This window comes from Pyxicephalus adspersus, chromosome 12 (assembly GCF_032062135.1).
Source record: "Pyxicephalus adspersus chromosome 12, UCB_Pads_2.0, whole genome shotgun sequence".
Taxonomy (NCBI): Eukaryota; Metazoa; Chordata; class Amphibia; order Anura; family Pyxicephalidae; genus Pyxicephalus; species Pyxicephalus adspersus.
In genome coordinates, this window is record NC_092869.1 from 32843255 (window position 1) to 32863885 (window position 20631).

At 38.6% G+C, this 20631-nt stretch overlaps 1 protein-coding gene across 1 annotated transcript in view; it reads left to right on the forward strand.

The window, feature by feature from the left end:
* Nucleotides 1-20631, forward strand: part of SYNE2 (spectrin repeat containing nuclear envelope protein 2) — a 202439-nt gene that overhangs the window by 68363 nt on the left and 113445 nt on the right. Inside the window, exons 33-39 of the mRNA XM_072427657.1 lie at nt 1657-1818; nt 3692-3793; nt 6971-7140; nt 9328-9478; nt 13016-13213; nt 17343-17483; nt 18541-18782. Of these exons, the coding sequence (XP_072283758.1) occupies nt 1657-1818; nt 3692-3793; nt 6971-7140; nt 9328-9478; nt 13016-13213; nt 17343-17483; nt 18541-18782 (1166 nt within the window). The remainder of the gene's footprint in view (nt 1-1656; nt 1819-3691; nt 3794-6970; nt 7141-9327; nt 9479-13015; nt 13214-17342; nt 17484-18540; nt 18783-20631) is intronic.

Here is a 20631-nt window from a genome sequence, read left to right on the forward strand (position 1 = left end):
TATCTTTCTGAGCCTTCTGAATACCAAGTAGAATCTGAATTGCTTTCTTTTGAGAAAGGAAAGATTTCAAAGGAAGATATTATATCCTAAAGATCCTATGCAAAAATTCATCTAATTCAGAGCATAGCTGTATTACTTTATGTGTGCATTATGCCAGAGACATGTGAATTTGGACAATATAGAGATTAAGATATGGAACTGCATCCATATTCAGGAAATTGGTTTCCCCAGCTTCTCTTTAATCTTTATTAGTTTAGCTATTCAAGGGGCCTGATTTATCCAAGCTCTCCAAGGCTGGAGAGGATACACTTCATCAGTGAAGCTGGGTGATCCTGCAAACCTGGAATGGTTTTTCTAAAAGTAATTTACTATTTGCTAGGAAATGTTTTGAATCCTGAATCAGATCCCTTCCAGGTTTGCTGGATCACCCAGCTTCACTGATGAAAGTGTATCCTCTTCAGCCTTGGAGAGCTTTGATAAATCAGGCCCATGGTACCTGTTGAATGATTGTAGAATTGTACAAATACACCAAACATCCTCTAACATACCAGTGTTTTCCATTCTGTTCAACCCATGATTAAATGGATAATGGATGGTGGAGGTGACCTTTACATGGCTTGTCTGTCTTGCCTCTCATGGGCACTGTAACCTCTTTGGATCCTAGTGAATTGATAGACTGCATGTTTACTTGTAAAACAAATGTTTCCATGTAAAAAGAATTTGCACTCTCTTGGGTTTTGATTTTGCTGATAAAGTTAACGTGAACAAAACAAGTGAGTATATGCTAAACAATGGGCAGAAGAATTAAATGTACCTAAGCAAATCCCTGAAAATGAACCTTTTTTCTAAAATACCAATAAAAAATAACAGTGCACACAATAACATATGCCTAGAGCAGCCAGGGCAAAGTACGGCCCGCGGGCCGTATACCACCTAAGGTTGTTTCTCCTGCCCTTTGGGTGGTCCACGGCTCTGGCCGGTGCTGCCCCGAGCAGGGTCAGGAGAAGGACCCCACTGGGGGGCGCACCGGCCAGAGCCGCGGAACACATCCCCCGTTTGTATCACGGCTCGTGGAGGTAGGCAGGCTGTGTCCCTGCACATAACCCACCCTCCCATCGCAGGCTCAGATCCGCGACATTCAGTGTCGTCATGATGACATAACCCCGCTCACTCTCCCATCGGCCCGGCCCCTCTGTCAAATTTTTTAACAGATTGTGGACCCTGACAGGAAAAGTTTGCCCACCCCTGGCCTACAGCCATTATGTTGATCATACAACTCTATTATCTGCAGTGTGTGATCACCAAAGGCCCTGTGTTTCTGACGGCTAACCTCAACAGATTTGGTACTGCGCTGCTTGCTGGAGATAAAACTACAGTGCAAGGATTTCCTTGCTCTTTCTTTATTATACCTTTCCTCTCGGCCATCGGAGACCCTTAGTTATCAAGAGGGAGCTCTGATGAGAGCAAGCAAGGGCTATCCTTGGAAAGATGGCTTGTAAACAAGCACACCACAGAACAAAGCATGGTAAATCAGTAATAGGGGGGCTACAGCCATACTGGTGACTTATCCTTTGCCCTCTGACTTTTTCTAGACACAGTCTTCATGATACAGGTTCTCTTTAAATATACATTTATACATATGGTCCTTTTTTACAGATCACAGAGAAACTTGAAAACTACAATGAAAACCTAAACAGTGCAATCAGCTTGTGGAACAAAATTCTGCACCTCTCCGAGGATATTGAGCGATGGTCTGAATATAGGAAAAATGTCTTTGAAACCCCTGAGCTAACCAGGAAAAATATTCTGCAGTTAAATGTAAGTGTTGCTTCATTGGCCATCTTATAAGGTAAAGACACTAATAAAATTGTCTGTCCAGCTATGCATGTTAATAACATTTGTTTCTCCCTAAAAGCTAAACCCCAAAGAAACTGCTAAAAACAGATGAAACATAGATATGAGAGCTATTTTACTTGCCAAAGGATTTGTATTTCTGTCTATCAGCCCTGCAGCGTACACAGATCTGTGGTCTGGTTAGTGTAAAAACATCTCTGACATTATTATAGCAATGCTCTTCTTAGTATTCTTATTTTGAGCCAGGCTGGCATGGTGATTTACTACCAAGAAATGGGTCCAGATTTGCTGGATCACCCAGGTTCTTCCATGATAGTCTTATCTTCTCCAGTCTTGGAGCCCATTGAATCTTCCTTAACTTATTGCCTGTAAATATGAACAATATATAAGTAGTACGCATTGTAATTAAGTTTAACTTCATATCTGATCTCCAGAGTCTTGATGGAGTTTTTTTGCACTATATATGTTGCCTTTAATCCCCCCACCCCCTTTGCTCCAATGTCTGTGTTACCGTATCTGATTGTCTTCTCCTGGGACTTGTCTGTGCACTCTGTATCCCTCCTGGAAGGGGCTCCTCTATAATAATATACTAGTTAAGGTCAATTCCAGTCTTGCAAAAGATTCTTATATTCAGCGCTGGTTCATGTTATTTTCAGCATTCTGCTTCTTTACTTCAATACTATAATCTACTCACCCGAGCAGATAATCCTGATGTGCTACTAGTCATGCCAGCATTCTGAAAGCAATCCTAAACAATGTGATATTTTAGGCTTTGTGTAGCTGTAATAAAAATGTGTGTATGAGCCATTTGAAAAATGGTGTGGAGTAAAAGTGTACATGGGGGCATAATCTGGGCTCCATACCACCCATGGCCATTTGTATCCATCATCACCTTGCTATTATTATTGTTTGGAACCTATACTTTACCATCATCACATCATCTCCATCAGATACATGTCCTATCTTTTTGCTGTGTTAGAGACACAACCCCAGCCCCCAGCCATGCAGCAACAACTGAATGAGTCAACATTGCTAGAGCAGGTAAATATAATTAAAGCACTGCAGAATTATTGCAAACTACCAAACCATCCTGGCAGTGGTTCCCTTAAAGGTTCCCACCATCTCTATACACTAGAAAGGTTTTGAAATGGAAGTAGTATTCATTTTTTGGGACTTTTAGTACAATTTGACATTCAAAAATCCAGCAGGCTCCGGACCTGGGAGTGCTGGATTTTTTAAGGTTATATATGCTGTATATATTAAAATGAAATAACACTAAATGAAATGAGACTAAAGGAAAAGCAAATTAAATGTTAATGTTCACCAAATAAAAAAAACTGTTTACCAGAATTTTAGTTCAAGTAAACAAAGAATTTTAATCATTACTGTACCCTCGTAAAGAAACTAAATAGCAGATAGGCTGTCAGGATGATCATCTTCATGTCTGACAGTAACAGCATCCTCAGCTAAAGGAACAACTTCATTTTTTGGAGGAAAAGAAAGACCTAACAGCTCATTCCAAAACATAACAGCGCCTCCAGAAAACAGTGTCAATTTGAAAATGTGCTCCGAAATCCATGCCAGAAAACTGAAGGATCCGGACTATTGAAGGCCGGATTTTTGAATGTCAACCTGTATTGGTATAACCACAGTCCACACTCCTGATCCCTTACAAACCTCACCCACGCCTTGTTGTAGGTATAAATTAAAAATAAATCAACATTAAATTTAGGCCAAGTCCTTCTGCAAGTCAATTTAAATAACTATGAATTTTCATGCACACTTAGGCATCAGTGATGCTTGGTTAAATCAATTGTTTTTTCTGTCAACGTTCCAGGTTGAGGCCGAAAACCAAGAAAAACATTTAGAAGAAATCAGTAAGCTCTCCAGAGGGATACAGAACCTTCTGCAAATTAATGAACTTCCACTTGAGCTGCAGGTAAAAAGAAATGTATAAAACCACAATAGCAGTGCATCCTGTGTTTAGGGTATTGTCTTTTTAATACTTTGTCATTGGATATACATATAAAAGACCATCTTGATGTAAATACTTTATTAATGTATTTAAAATGGGGTCAGAAATATGTATATTGTTGTCTATGTATAGTATGCCTCTACTGCCTGTTGGTCTGCTTTACTGCTCCTTTTTTACAGTGCTAGTTATTAAATTGGCTTACTTTTTAATAACTATGTTTGCCAGTTATGTTATCTTAGCAAATGTTAATGTGCATGTAAACAATGATAAACCACTGCTGTCATCCACAAGTTGTCAGGTCATCATGTGTACTCAAGTTGGCTGTCTGATCCGATCTGTGAAATGAACAGTCCAATGGGTTACTAAAGGGGCTGTCATGGCAGGCTGGCAAAGCTGCTGAAGGTAGCAGGAAAAAAAGTGTTAGTAGTGGCAGGATCTGTACCAAAGAAACTTTTTAATCAATCAGAATCAAAAATTAAGAAACTGCTTACAGTGAGGCTTCATGTCATACAGTACTTACTGAAAAACTGATGAAAGATTTGCATACATTTTACAGGGTGTGTTTATAAATGATTCACCTGTAAATTCAGCCAATATTCTGAATTTTTTTTCATTCTATAAATGGAGAAGATACAAGTATAGCATTGACTATTCCCCTTGACTTAAAGGGGATCTAAACTAAAAATAAAAAAAATCACAATCTCCACAGATCTGTTGATCCATCAGGTGGTCGGGTCCTGCGTCATCCTTCGGGCAGCATGGGGGAAGCACTGGGCTCTGCCATTGTGTCCTCTTCCTTCTTCTTCGTACATCACCTGATCTCGCATTGCACAGGTGTGAGATTGGGTGACATACATGGGGGGAAAAAAAAGAGTGCTGATCCCACTGCCTATGTGTGTGTTAGATGGTCATTTTTTTTACCCATTAAAGAAAATGGCTTGTTGTGCGCATGCAGGAGCAGCCGGAGCCTCCTGGGATGTGCGACGTATGTGTCCCGGGAGGCCCTGTGCTCCCATTCACAAAAGAGTGGTGCTGCACCCTAAATGAAAAACGATGTAAGCCATTATAATCTCCCGTTAGTGCAGTCTTTCTCAACCTTTTAAACACAGGGCAACACTTGAAATAACTTTTAGGTCTTCAGGAAACCACTGACAATAATAGAAATACCCCAATTCACAATACATTAGCATGAACAGTGGGAAGAATGTCACCCTTGCAGATAGCCAAAAACATCATTGGTGTCACTTAAACTGACCTGGAAGGCACACACTGGCCATTGCTCATGGAACCCCTAGTAACTTCTGAAGGAACCCTAGGGCTCCACTGAACACTGGTTGAGAAATGCTGCTTTAGTGTTTATTTTTGAAAATCTATTTAGTCTAATAACACAAATATGAAAATTCAGGGTGGTTAAATTTGTAGCTTTGCGAAAAGTTGCTGCATATATAAACAGTGAACAGTAATAACTCTAAATATGCATTTCATGGAAGGACACCATACTTTTCCTATAAATGGATTGTAAGCTCTTCGGGGCAGGCTCCTCTCCTCCTCCTGTGTCACTGTCTGTCATTTGCAACCCCTATTTAATGTACTGCGCTGCATAATATGTTGGAGCTATATAAATCCAGTTTATTATAACCTTCACATTAGTTACAATATGTACTTGTGTTGGCTTTACTTAGTGAGTAAATATAAATATAAAAAAACATTTTTGAAGAGGGGTTATTTGGATACCAGGGATTTTCCCCAAAATTTAGTCATTAGTTTGTTTGGCCCTGAGGGGCATTCACTTATTCTTTTTCTTGATCACTTCTATAATTTCTCAGTGGTACAAAGGTATTCCAGACAAGAGTGACAATGACAAACGACATGATGTATTCAAGAATATTTTATTTATTGAGGTCAAGCTTTCTTTATTTCTTCTTTAACAGAAGTGGGCATATACACCCAAGTAAAATAGAGGATTAAAACTCATACATTCACACTACCTGGGTTTGTAAATTCCTCCAAATTATTAAAACCCTGCAATTCAGCACCTGACCCTTCTATCCGGGTCCATAGTATCTTGGAACACTAAAGCTACGTACACACGTCCAACGGTTCTCACCCGACAATAGGCTCAGGGCCGATATCGAGAATCTGGCGTAAGTACAGTGCCCGTCGTCCATCGTCCAAACAACCATCCTGGCGGATCCATGAATGATGGACGACGACAATCTTCATGGAAATAAGGGGGTAAAGCACATAGCTTGGTGCTGCTCCGTCATTCTCTCCTTCCCCTCTCCATAGAGCAGAACAATGCTGTATGTACAATGCTCGTTCATGGATTGTGCAGTCCTTAGTCACTGGAAAGTGACGGACAGTAAGACCTAACAGGGACATAGTAGGGTTATCCTGGGGTTCATTGCACCCTGGAATTTGCCAGACATTGGTGATCACATTGGCACCCTTATCATTATAGGATCTTAAACATATAGCAAAAAGCAGCTTTTGCACCAATACTTTTCTTCAAGCCAGAGTTGACCTTGCAGCAATCATTAGAAGTTCTTGATCTGCCTAGTTGATTATCACTCAGTCAACATCCTGCCAGATTGTCAGATAAATCCACCCCATTGGCACATAATCACATTGATCTAGACTTATAGAAAAATGCTGGAGAAGAATGGGGCTGCATCATTTTATGGCTCTTTGTCTCATTACGATCTGTTCACCCAAGGAGGAACAGGGACTCTGATGTCACAAAAATAAAGATATGTAGGTTAATTAATATAAAAGAAAAATCAGCCTAGGGATGATTTTAGTGGCAATGGCCAGACATGGCGGGGGAAGTGTGAAAACTTGGGCTGGCCTTTAGGAAGGTCATCAGTTCTGGCTTTTCACCCCACATTCGTCTCAGACCAGGTTTTCTTCAGGTCCCCCATTCTGTAAGTTCTCTACATGTTTCTCCACTCAAGCAGTTTGAGTTTCTTTCCAATGAACCACAAAAGACTGAATCTTGTTCCTCTTCGTCAACAAAAAGGAAATCAGTTTGGGGTGCAAATGACTTTTTCTTTACTTTTGTAGTATAAAATTATTTTTATGTCCGTTCTGAGTGCTCGTAACCTCACTTATTAATGCTATTTAATATGTTCTTTCTGACAGGATGTAAGTGCGGAATTTGTTCAGAAGAAAATTAATCAGGATGCTTTGGACAGTTTGAGAGAAGTTGCCAAGGTGAAAGCATTAGAGGAGCGCGTGAAAGTAACTGAAGAACAGCGAGAGGCCATTGGTCAACCGCAGATGCGTCTCGATGATTGTGATTCCAACAGGAGGTAAGCACGGGGTCATCGATTTGAGCAGTTGATGTGTTAAACGTATTAAATGCTGTGTTAGGAATTCTTCAGAAAGTTTACTGGGAGAATCAGAGAGCCATTATTAGAATAATGAAGCCGTCTCATTTGTGGCATTGTAGAACTTAATATCACTGCATGCGGAGGAAAAGATTTTCCCTCCCTGGAGATTTCACATTTTCAGTTGTTGGATGATTGGGTCTAAAATTTGGAGATGAAAATGCCGACTTCTGTTAATTCTGCCTTCCTTTAACCATTTTATGCCACCATGGCCTGTTGCAAGGATTGTTTTTTTTATATGAGATATGTAAGCAATCATGTTGGTCTACTTTCTGCCGAAATGTTGACCTAGCTCTTGTTGACCTCAGTGGACCCAGAAGTAGACCTGTCTCCCCTCCCAATATCATACATGAGTTCAGAGCTGGGCACACAGTGACCGGTAGTATGTATGTAACATAGGAATGTAACATAGGACACATAGGACTCAATAAAATATTTTCACGATTGGAATCAAGGACTGCCATTGAAACACATGGACCTGGAAGATTTTCACAAGGGAATGTTTGAGGGATTGTCTGATTCCATGTTTTATAAATAGAGCCCATAGAGTAAATATTGTATATTTGCATCTCCCATCATAAAATAAGCCAGTGGGTGAATGAAGGAAAGGTTATTATATGCTGGAAAGGGTAGGGGGGAATTAAAGCAATCCAGTTTTTTTTTTTCTACAGCATCTCTATCACTTTAACAAGGTTTGAAAAGCTGAAATGTTAAACTGTCCAACCCTCCTATCTCTTACACGTTTCTAATGGCCATAAGGAATGTATAGGGGTGGGAGGTAACAGACAATGCACTAACTAAAACCTGCTGCAGGTATGTGTAGGCATACTAGTTGCCAGATATTTATAGATGCCAGCAGCTTGTTTTTTTATATATATTTTAGGTAAATACTCTAAAGTACCATAGCCAGTAAGTTTAGGGTGAAATTACCAGGAAACCTTACCTAATCCAATTTCAGAGAGAAAACCTGAACTCAAACATTTTCTGATGATTCTTTTTGAATCCAGTGGCATGCATGTGCCCAACAATATTAATATTACACAGTATTTATATAGCACCGACATAATATGTAGCGCTGTACAAAGTCCATAGCCATGTCTCTAGCTGTCCCTCTAAAGGACTCACAATCTAATGTCTCTACATAATCACAATCATAATAAAAAAAAATTTAAACTAAACCAAAACCATTTTAGGTTTCTTTTAAAGTAAATTTGTATGGCACGCCTCTGTAAACCTCTTTATTGGAAAACACTAGTTGTATGGCTGCCATGCTAATCCAATGGCTTTCCGTGTTTTCTAAAAGCTCATACTGAAGTCAGAGACAGTTGGATATCTAATATTTTCTACAATCACAATCTAATCTCCCTACCATAGTCATATGTCATTAATACAGTCTAAGGTTAATTTTGGGGGGGAAACCAATTAACCTAATTGTATGTTTTTGGAATGTGGAAAGAAACTGGAGTACCCAGAGGAAACCCACACAAACACAACGAGAACCTGCAAACTCCATGCAGATAGTGTCCTGGCTGAGATTCGAACCTGGGACCCAGCACTGCAAACGCCAGGGTGCTAACCACTGAGCCACCATGCTGCCCGCTAAATGTTTATTAAAAAATAAAACTGTTAAACATAAAATAAATTAAAACTAAACCAAATCCATTATAGCTTTTTTTTTTTAAAGTGAATTTGTATGGCACGCGTCTGTAAACCTCTATATTGGAAAACATTAGTTGTATGGCTGCCATGCTGATCAAATGGCTTTCCATGTTTTCTAAAGGCTCATACTGAAGCCAGAGACAGTTGGATATCTAATATTTTTATAAAGAAGACATAATGACAGCCTTTGTGTTCCACTCATTACAGGTTTAATTTAATTCTCTGTTATTTTTGTATGTGTGTAATCACTTACTTATTTTTGTTATTTCATTGATGAACTTTGTTTTAGGTATTTACTTGTTAGTTGACTTTTTCTTTGCAAAAGTAGTCTCCGTTGTGGCAAGTCTGTGTTTTTTTTTTAATACGCATACAAATTGAAAATCTTGCAGCTGTAATTTATTTTAAACTGTCCATCAGACCATTTATAATTTTCCTGTTATTTCTCCCCAGACAACTGGAGACCTCGCTAAGCGACTCACCGGCCGGCGGCAATGACTCCCTTCCAGACTCGGCTCTGCTAACTACAGTGGAGGAGAGACTGCACCCGGCTGAAGTGCTTTCAGATGACGGGGGAAGAGTTGTTATTTCAAATGAGGTTCAGGTAAGAATCTAATCTCCTGTCTGTGTTCCAGTGCCGAAGTCTAGCGTAAAATTAGTAGCAGTTATATGTTTGAGGTTGACCTTTACGTCCTGTTTGGCATCTTTCAGTTTTATGTAAGGTTCTGGTGATGAAATGTCTAATTTCTCTAAACAGTTACATTTTTTCTTTTTAAATGTCAAATGAATTTGACTTTTTTCATTTCACCGATGCTCTATATGCTGGTTTTCATGTTTTTTGCTTCATAAACTGTTTATATGCAAAGCTTATTTAGTTACTGATTATTGTATGTGCAGGTTATAGTTAATTTTACAAGGTGCTATCAACTGCCATTTGGTAAGCTGCGTACACACGCTCAATAATTGTTGCTGAAAAAGCACTTTTATTATCATTTCAAGCAACAAAAGGTGACAGGTGAACAGATGAGCACTGTACACACAGCACCATTCTATTCTATAAAGAGGTAAGGGAGGAGAACGAGCGAGCGGAACCCTGCTGTGTTCTCCTCCTTTCACTTGTATTGTGGTTGTTCATCATTGGTTGCTCATGGTTCGGCCAGGACAATGGGCGATCTCTCTACACATGTCAGATTCTGGCCCAAGACAAGCCCAACATAATTTGATGTGTGTGCATTAAAGTCCCTCCTATTGTGTGTAAATTCCCCCACCTACTAGATTGTAAGCTCTTCGGGGCAGGGTCCTCTCCTCCTGTATCACTGTCTGTATTAGTCATTTGCAACCCCAATTTAATGTACAGCGCTTCATAATATGTTGGCGCTATACAAATCCTGTTTATTAATAATAATAATAATATTATTAATAATAGTAAAGTGATGTGATTGCTAGCAAGTGATGTGGGATTACCTGAGTAGAGATCTATGGTACACCTGGTCATCTCCAGAGCTCCCTGTAGTCGTGATCGGCCAACAACCCTAGTGGTATATGAACTACTTTGCTGCACGATTTACAGAACTTGGACTCTCTACACTAGAGACAGGAAATGTGGGTTTATCACAGAAACATCTGACAGAAGATACATTTTGGGGTAGGCTGAGATCAAGGCAGGCAACAGACAGAAAGAATAGTCAAAGACAAGCCAAGGTAAGAGCAAGTGGCCCACAGGTATGTTTTGTCAGCATATACACACTAAGGGTTTAGCAGTATCTCCCATGGCCTGAAGAGACATATATAGGGCCTGATTTATTAAAGCTCTCCAAGACTAGATAGGATACACTTTTATCAGTGAAGCTGGGTAATCCAGCAATCCTGGAAAGGATTTCTTCAAAAGTCATTTGCTATTTGCTACTAAATATTTTGAATCCTGGACCAGATCCATTCTAGGTTTGCTGGATCACCCAACTTAACTGATGAAAGTGTATCCTCTCTGGCCTTGGAGAGCTTTAATAAATCAGGCCCATAGTCTTTCCAATCTTTGCTATGCGTTGTGCCCTGTATCAACAGAAGCCTGAGCACCAGGAGTCACAACATCTAAGCAAGCAGAAGATGAAGAGTCGGAGGGCACAGGAGTGCTAGATGCACAGCCCTAGCCAAGCTGCAGCAATGAGTTCCATTTAAGTGCTATTTTACCAACATTTGCCCCATTTTGTCTTTTTAAATTTTAATTTTTCTCACTGTTTGTAATAGTCACTATAATACTAAACTCAAAGTAAATCTGTAGTATTGTATATCTCCCAAATTGTCTCAGATGAGAAAGAAAGACCGCCTTTTCTATAAACTATGTTGAGGACTATGTATGGAAATGGCTGATACACCCACTGGTGTTTTTTTGGCCACTACTTTTTCTTACATAAACAATGAATATAATAGAAGTTTTACATCAGACAAAAAAAAAACTTTTATGGGACTGTCTTCTGAGGTCTCCTTTATCAGGAGACACACACAAAAATGTCTATAAGGTTTTGCTGCACAAGTGCAGCCATGAGAAGGATGAATTTACCCAGAGGTGCTAATAATTACCCCGGGTAGCTGTCCTCAGATGTAGGTATGCATCCAGGGTGGGAGATGGGGGAAAAAGGTTTGGGACAGAAAGATAGCTGTACTTGTTGAAAAAGTATGGCTTTATTGGTTCCCTCCCAGATTTAGGTTCACCTTTTTTACTAGGCACTTAGTTTTTAGATTTTTACACACAAACTTTAGGCTTTGGGACAGTGAATAAAATAGTTAGACTAATCTAATGCATGAAATGTGACATGTGAAAGTAATAAAAAAACTCTAGAAAGAGAATACTCAGTAATTAGGCCACAGTTGAGCAGACAATAATCAGAACATATTTTGCTTGGTAGCTGTATTGGCGGTGGGATCCATCCAGCGGGACTCAGGCGACTCTATAGCATATTATTGCATTTGTTAAATAATTATGGTAATAAGAACACTCTTCCTCTCTGTGCTTAGCCACCGAATGATGAAACCAAACCTTCCACGGAAGGGCTTTCAGAAGTTGCTGCCAGTATTCCCAGTTCAGATATAGACAAGGAAAAGGTGTTAGGAGATCATTTTGAAGACATTGTGGAAGTAAATGTGAGTTGGCTGCACATTCCAAAACATCCGCAATGGCACTTTATTGTGTTATAAATGAGAAACAAGATGTTCAGAAACACTAAATAATTTTTGTAAACATGTTTTTTATGCTTCTGGGGTTTAATTACAATGTACCGACTTTGATTTCTACTCAGGAACAATTTATTCTCAATGTTATCTCCTGATGGTTCTTAATTTTAGCCAAATGGTAAAGCTTGCATTATATTTATGCATTGTAGGAATAATGCTACGTCCCATCATGGGGTAAAATGGCTTTGTAATGGTAAAAACATTCGGTCTGCATGTTATTAGTTACTTTCACATGGGATAGTCAGTCATAAGTTTTATTAGGAAAATAAACAGAAACTTGTCCATTACTTATTAAAACAGAAGCCAAAATGTAAAAGTTGTAAAGAAAGTGTTAAGGTTGGGACCTCCATGGTTTTGATTGGCATCCGTGGCCCCTGTTGCCCAAGTCCAGCTCTGCAAAACTTGCACAATGGATTTTCTAGCAGAATCGACAGATAGTGTTTTCGAAGTTGTACTTAATGTTTTTTATATGTTGCCTAGGTATACACTTTTAAGTGACCTTGTCAGGGGGTAGTAAATAAAAATGTAGGAATTACCCTGTGAGAAAAGATATCGCCTAACACCAATCTGACCCCACACTTAGGTATGTAGAAACTGGCTGCTTTGGTTCTTACCTGCAGCCCCTACATCAGTTTTGTGTCCTGCAATGACTAGGGATCAGCAGATGGTACAGCGGTGGCAAAGTGGGGGGGGGGGCTGCTAATCAATCAAAGGATTGGAATTTGATTAGGGCCAGGATCTCCTCTGCAAATGGGTCTAAAGATATCCATTTTTTTGGATTTTTTTTCTTTTCACTTTTTTGAACCCCTGACAAGGTCATTTTAAACCCAATGACAACAGTTCTTTTGCTTGTCAAATCAGACCAAGTTTTGTTTTTCTAGGCTGGCTTCATTTAAACTTTTTTACTTTCCAGACACAGGATATCCAACCAGTTGGTGAACAATTTATCCCACCCAGCAGCAGAGAAGCAGAATCTGCCCTGGAGGATCCTCTCCCTCAATTCACCCAATTCCAGCAACAGATGCATGAGATACTCTTCAATATTTCACCTATTGGTGGGGATCATACTGTCACACAGAAAACCTTGGAAAAGCTTACCAGCCATGTTAAGGTACTTGGTTATTTTTACTCATTTTTACTGTCAAAGACATGGTCAGATGATTGCTGATTGTTAGTAACTGTACATTAACTCTGTTAAAGAATGGTATTTGGAGAATTCAATTGGTTAGCCTGGGCAGCGAGGAACAACATTGTCATGAAATCAACTTTAAGGTCGGATAATGCCAGAGCAGGCCTCACATGGATAGAGCCAAATCTGAGCTGCATTTTGGACCTAGCACAGCAGATTCTAAAATGTTTTAAGAGTATGATCTGACCATATTTTCTGTAATTTTATTATATTCCCTTTTTATATATGTTCTTACCCATTATGCAGTTTGTCCTACACTAATCCTTTTTTTTAAAACCCATTTTTGGGCAAAATTAAAGAGAACCCCAACCCAGCTTACTCGCACCCATTCACAATTAAAAAAAACTTCCTTTGCCCTTTTTGGTGTTCCTGAATCTGTGAGTACTACTTTATGGTCAACCAGTGTGAATTAGGTAATGATATGGGCACCCAGAGAAGTATTTGCTTACCAGAAGAAGTAAAACTTTGGATTTGCACTACATGGCCATGGATTGGACTAAGTCTGGGGCACCGGTTTTTATTTTTATACCAACTAGGGTGATGGGTTATAGGGGTAATAAATATATTTAGGTGACATTGGGGGAAAGGTCTTGGCCAGACTTCAGCTTTTTAAACAGTTGAGTCACTTATCTGACAGGTCTGTGTGTAAAAAGACAGAACCTCTATGTTCCTTAAATACCTAAATATTAGAACTTCTGTGTGACCACATGTGGGATTAGCAGAGATTGGTGCACTTCAATTTCTCCTCTTTACAGAAATAAGAAATGGCTTGCTACAGTGAGAGATCTATGTGTTGAATATATGGATAAATATATGCTGGTTATAATCATAGGGTTCAAAATCGCTTTATTCAAACTATGAAATAAATAAATGTGTTAAACTTTTACAGGGACACCGGCAGGTTCACTACTTTTTCAACTGTGAAAATATTTATTAATATTAATATTTTTTAATATTATTATTAATAAATTATTTATTGTTACATGGGATGCAAATGTATATGTTTTAGGTTTTATAATGTAATTTTTTTAATTCTTTGGCTGCTGAAGGTGAGATCTAAGTAAGTATAATTTTATGGTGGCAGTTTTCTCATTAAACATTCCATGTAACATTTCTGCCTGATAATATGTCTCTTCACCGTACAGAGTATTTTAGACACCTGATATCTATCATTGTGGCTTTAAGTAGAACTATGAGCTAATACAAAATGACATATAGGTTTGGCCTTTGCAGCGCTAAGTCCCAGGTTCGAATCTCGGACATGATACTATCTGCATGGAGTTTGCAGGTTCTCCCTGTGTCTGCGTGGGTTTCCTCCGGGTACTCCGGTTTTCCTTCCACATTCCAAAAACATACAATTAGGTTAATTGGCTTTCCCACAAAGTTTGCCTTGGACTGTATTAAAAACATATGACTATGGGAGGGATATTAGATTGTGAGGGACAGTAAGTGACATGACTATGGACTTTGTACAGCGCTGCATAATATGTTGCTGCTATATAAATACTATACTAAGATAATATGAAGATATGATGCACCGTGTAACTGGCATATTTTGTTTTTTGAGCACCCCTGTATCATCTGTTTAGTCATTACATTGGATCAATTATTTATCTTCTTCCTTTAATGGAAGAATAGTTTTAAATGGATTTTAGGTAAATGACAACCAAACACTTTTAGGCAATTCTAGTAAAAATAGGAAAAAGCAAGCTAAAGCTGATTGGAGTACACCATGGCAGCTTTTTATTTTTTCCCCAACCTTATCTGCCACTTTTGGTCTGTTAAAGTAAGTGGAAAATGAAAATGGATCTACTGGCAGAATCCACTTATGATGAAAAATATGATATTACAGAAGAAACTATCCAAAACTTCTTCTAACAATAGACTGGATCATATATGCCATTTATTCATTTTGCCCATAGTTCTATTTTAAATCACTGTATTTTACCTCTCAGTGATGTCCTTTGCTTGTTGTGAATTTATATGCTGGGTTTTAGCTCTGATGCTTCCACTGTGTTTAAGTGACAGCTATACTACAAAAGTAGAATCGCATTAATTCTGAAGTGTGTCCATCTGGTCATCTCAATGCACGGTGATTTGGTTTGTGTTCATTTTCAAGTATTTCTTGGTTGTCAGCTGTAAGTACAGCAATTGCCTTTGTAAAACAGATGCCATTTTATGTCATCACATTCTTACCGTCTGAACAAAATTGGGCATTATTTCTCGCTTAAGGAAAGTGGGAAGAGAAACACAAATCATTACATTTATATCACTGTACCTGTAGGGCCACTTTTAAAATGAGAATATTTGAAATTATAGAGATATTTAAAACCTATTTACATTTTTGTGTGTGTCCTGTGCCACTCCATTCAAATGACAACCACTTAACAAAATCAAGTTCTTTACTGCCCAGCCCCCAGCTGCCCTTGTGGTAGGAGTCAAGGCTGTGGTCAGCACCTATCAGGCATTTGGCCAATTCATTCCTATGGCTGGACTTGTACCCCTCTAAATGCCTGGTGACCACTATTTATAAGGACCGGCCATAAGAATGAAAGTACTGAGTTGCACATTTGAGCAGTAGATGTTAGACATGACTAGGACTTCTCTCTGCAAAGTCTGTGCACAGCCAGGCCTGGTTGCACTGTGAAAGATTTTGGAGCAGGGCTGAAGGTTAGTTTTTTTTTCAGTTGGGCAGCTTCATCAAGAATTTTTATTTAAAGTTACCATTAATTTCATTGGCACCTAAATGCACATGGAAATCCTAAAGCTATATCCTGATTCCCAGGGCACCGCATCTCATGTTCTATTGCAGTGGTCCCCAACCTTTTGGAGCTTGCGTACCACTAAATGCATGGACTCTGGCCCATGCATGGGGAGCCAAGTGTCACTTAAAGGGGAAGAAACTTCCCCCCAGAGTGATGTCATGATGCCAGAACCTGTCCACTCTCCCATCGAAAGTCTGAGACTCCAGAGACACAACCGCCCACCGCCCTGAGGCTGCGTTCTGTACGGGATACATGGTCCGCGGCTCTGGCCGGTGGAGTTCTTCTCCTGACCCTGCTGGGGGGTGCACCAGCCCACCCCTGTTCTGTTGCACTAGAAAAATATCTGTATATCTGTTAGTAGTCACCTTCAGCTGGTCTTGTACTGTCAATGGACAACTCCAGTTGAATGTGATATGAAATGACCTTGTATTGCAGATGCACATTGATGACCCATTAGGAATTAAGGCTATTCTCAAGGCAGCTTGCATCTACCATGTACATGTATGTAAAGATGCTTTATCATACACAGTTCGGTCTTCTAGTGGATGTTCTACCACCAGATATTCTAATGTTCTCATTTTTTTTTAATGTTTTAAAAAAAAATGGAAACATTATATTGAAAAAAAAACTAGATGGGGGACCAAACCAAGATGCCTCCTACTACTGAAGGGTTTATCAATAGTCAATAGTTCTTAGAAGTCGAAAGTTTTTTGCTAGATTGGTCATGAGAACCTTCCACAAAGTCTCAGAAAGGTATTTTCCAGTTTTGCTCATTGGTGTGAATGTGGCTTATAGGAAACTCATAATAATAAATAATTCCTAAAAGAATATTTTATGGATGGAGTCTAAGGGGCTGAGTCAGTGCCTGACTTTGATTTGGTTCTGACTACTCAAAGAGAAAGATCTTTTTGCCATAATTCTCAAATCTTCCATTTCAGATGTTCTCTGTTGCCGGTTTTAGAGTTTTCCATAATATAAAATAGATAAATACCAATGAGATTTGGACCCCTGTTATTGCAGTCCCAGCACTATAGATCCCCAGATACCAATATAGTAGCCAGGAAAATAAACGAAATGGCCAGGGGGTCTGGTTATTTAGCACCTTCCATAGAAATTAAATATAGGTTGGGAGTTAAATAATACTTTATCATGAAACTACCATGGCAGATTGGGTTGCTTAGGGGCGCCAAGCTTATCTTTCCAGCTTTGTCATAATTTTTTTGTTCATGTGGGTTTTTTTTAAAGTAAATGTGTTTTCTTTTTCCTATTTATTGATTCTTCTCCAGCTCTTTTGTGCTACACCTGAATCTGAACAGAGTCCAGAAAGATTACACATGGCAGCATTGGACAGAAACATCACAAGTTGTAAGAAACATCCATTAACATTAACTATGACTGAACTGAAGAAACAAATTGAAGACATTGAGGTAAAACAGCATTTTACACTTGGAAGTAATTGTATTCCTTTACACAATTGTCTCCTTCCATGAACCAGCCCACTTCTTTAATCAATTCCTAAATCAGGGTGTAGAGATGTTTTCAGGAAACTATTCCTATGTGTAAAGCTCATTAGCTTGTTGATGTGAGGTCAGAAAGGGCAAAATAGAACCATATTAAACTTTTAGGGATTTACAGGCCTGCATGGTATCATTTGACTGTTAATAATGTATTAATGCCACCAGGTTGTGCATATTTCTGCACAATATGTGCAATGACACCGGATCCCATTTTATGTTTGTAGTTGACCTTTGTGAAAACAGGTAAATGTCAATATTCTTTGCACAGTCCCAAAAGATTTTGAAAAATATTTAAGTAATAATTGTTTCAAGCAGTACATGATGCTTACACATTGCACACCCTTATTGGGTAGGGCATAGGTCCCTGAAGACATAGGGTCTGATTTATTAAAGCTCTCCAAAATGGAGAAGATAGACTATCATGGAAGAACCTGGGTTATCCAGCAAATCTGTAATGGATCTGGTCCAGGATTTAAAATCTTTGCCAACTAATAGCCATTGGTTTTTAGGAAATCTATCCAGGTTTGTTGGATCACCCAGGTTATTCCATGATAGTCTATCTTTTCCATTCTTGGAGAGCTTTAATAATTCATAGTGTGGTACTGCTCTATTAGTAGGCTGTAGAAGACGAAGACTACTGCAAGCCAACTGGAAATTTTAAAATTTTCTAGTTTAAGGATCTATGTAAAACTGCTTCTCTTCTTAAATCAATAGGATGCAAAAGCTTGAAATTGAACCTTTGGTAAGCCCCGTGGATAGTTCAAATCATGTGTTGTGGTGGCACATAGAATTAGGACAATTCCTATTTTTACAAAGGTATCATTTTGATCAAATATGGGTTTGCAACCAATATTTTTCTTATCTTTACACTGTAAGAAGACTCTAGTTTTACTGTGAACAAGTCCATATATACTTCATAAATAGGAACTTTTATTTTATACTGTCTTCTTTCCATTTTCCACTTTAGAAGCTTCATAATGATATCTTGCAAATAAGATCTCAAGAGTCTGCTGTTCAGAAAGCCAAGGATGGGGATAGCCGAGGCTCTGAGCTTTTACTGGCAAAGTGTGAAGATCTGCTGAATGAGCTGACCACACTAAGGACTTGGAAGAAAACGCTATGCCAAGCACTTAAGAGCTTTCAGGATGCTCTATGTGCTGCTAGACTGTCATATCAAATGTTGTGTAAGGAGAAGGAAAATCTGAAAATGTAAGTTGTCATGTTTTATGTCTGTGGTACTTTTCAAAGGCTATTTGCTCTAATCAAAATGCTGTACTCGGTCTCTCTGTTTAAAGTTGTTTAACTCTTCCTATTAATACCACAGTGTAAGCTGGCACGTGTTGTATCTTAATGATTTGAACCTAATATTCTTGTTTGATAATTGGAAGGTTATAGTATAGGGTGATACAGCGAAACAAAAAACAACACCATAACTTTAGATGCAAACAACTGAACAAAACAACCAAATGTGGGTCAAACCAACTTCTGGCAGATTTGCACATCACAAGATAGTACTTTGGCCTTTTTATTGAATCCTGATGTGTGTGATAATTCTTTGTGCACTTTGTAATGCTGATAAAATCACATTCACAAAGCAGAAATCATTAATTGTGAAAAAAAAACAACATATAGCTATTAATGTCAGTACCCGAAGTCTAATAAAGCATTACTTTTTCAGTTGTGTTTCAAAAAATTATGATGTTTTTCTAAGAATACTGAGATCTACAAATAATATTCTTGTACCTGAAGCAAGTTTGTTAAGCAGTCCCAGAGCTCAGAACATTTTAGCAAGCAGAGTACAGGTAGTCCCCAGGTTACATATGAGATAGGGACTGTAGGTTTGTTCTTAAGTTGAATTTGTATGTAAGTCGGAACAGGTACATTATTTTAATGAATGCAATAAGAAAAGATGTTTGTCTCAACATATTATTAGGCAGCGTGGTGTCAGTTACTGTATAAATTTCTTAATGTGAATTAATCACAAACAAAGCAAAAAAAACTTTATGGAGCCTAGACTTGCATTAACCTCTGAAGCAAGCTGTGCTTTGATGTGCAAAAAGAAACAACTGCAGAGTTTGTCATGGTCATTAAAGATTTACAAGAGTTTGCAGAAGCGATCACCCACAACCCTTTAGCTGTGTTTAGCAAAAGATTTCTTCTGCAAGTCATGCAAGCTGCCCCCCCCCCCTTAAGCCTCCATCCTGCACATGAGTGAGCAGGAAAGCTCGTTTGTATCTAGGAGTCATCCGTATGTCGGTTGTCCTTAACTCAGGGACTACCTGTATAGGCAATTGTGCATTGCTTGCAACAGTAAATTGCTCAGGTAGTTGTTAAAAGTGGGAATATTGCTCAAAAAAGCCTTTTGAAGAATCCTTACAAGAATTTTGCAGAGAGGTTGTCTTGACATTTTTGCATCAGTTTTGTAAGTGACTGTGTGGCAAAACTGACAAAATAATATTGCAGGATACTTCAATTTGTGTCTGTGGTTCTGTACCAGTAAATATTTCTTTAGGGTCTTTAAAGGAGAGTTCCAGAAATTATTTCTAATAGGAATATGAAGAGGTAAGGGTTAGGTGTTTATTAATTTTACCTACTTGTACATTTCTTCTCAAGACTTAGCTTTCCTCAATCTAAAACCAGATTACTTAGATGTAGCACATAGGTAAGTATAATTAAGACTTTACACCAGCTTTCTCATCCTGTTTACCCCAGAAGAACCTTTTAAACTATTCCAACGTCTTATGAAACCCTTGCTAAAACCAATACATTGGAATAAATACCCATTACATTAGTGGTGAGCTAAAAGAATATTACCCTTATAGTGGTGGTCTGAATGCCACCTTAAAGACATATGATGATGTCAAATGATGACAAATGATCTTGATTTCATTCCACTGTCTCTGAAAGGTTGATTAAGAACTAAGCAGCTACTAACACTAGGAGGTCAACCATCCACAGCTTAAGGAACCTCTAGCAACCTGTGGAGGAACCCTATGTTTTCACATAACCTTGGCTGAGAATGTCTGCTTTAAAATTTCCTTTTTTAGATATAATGCTT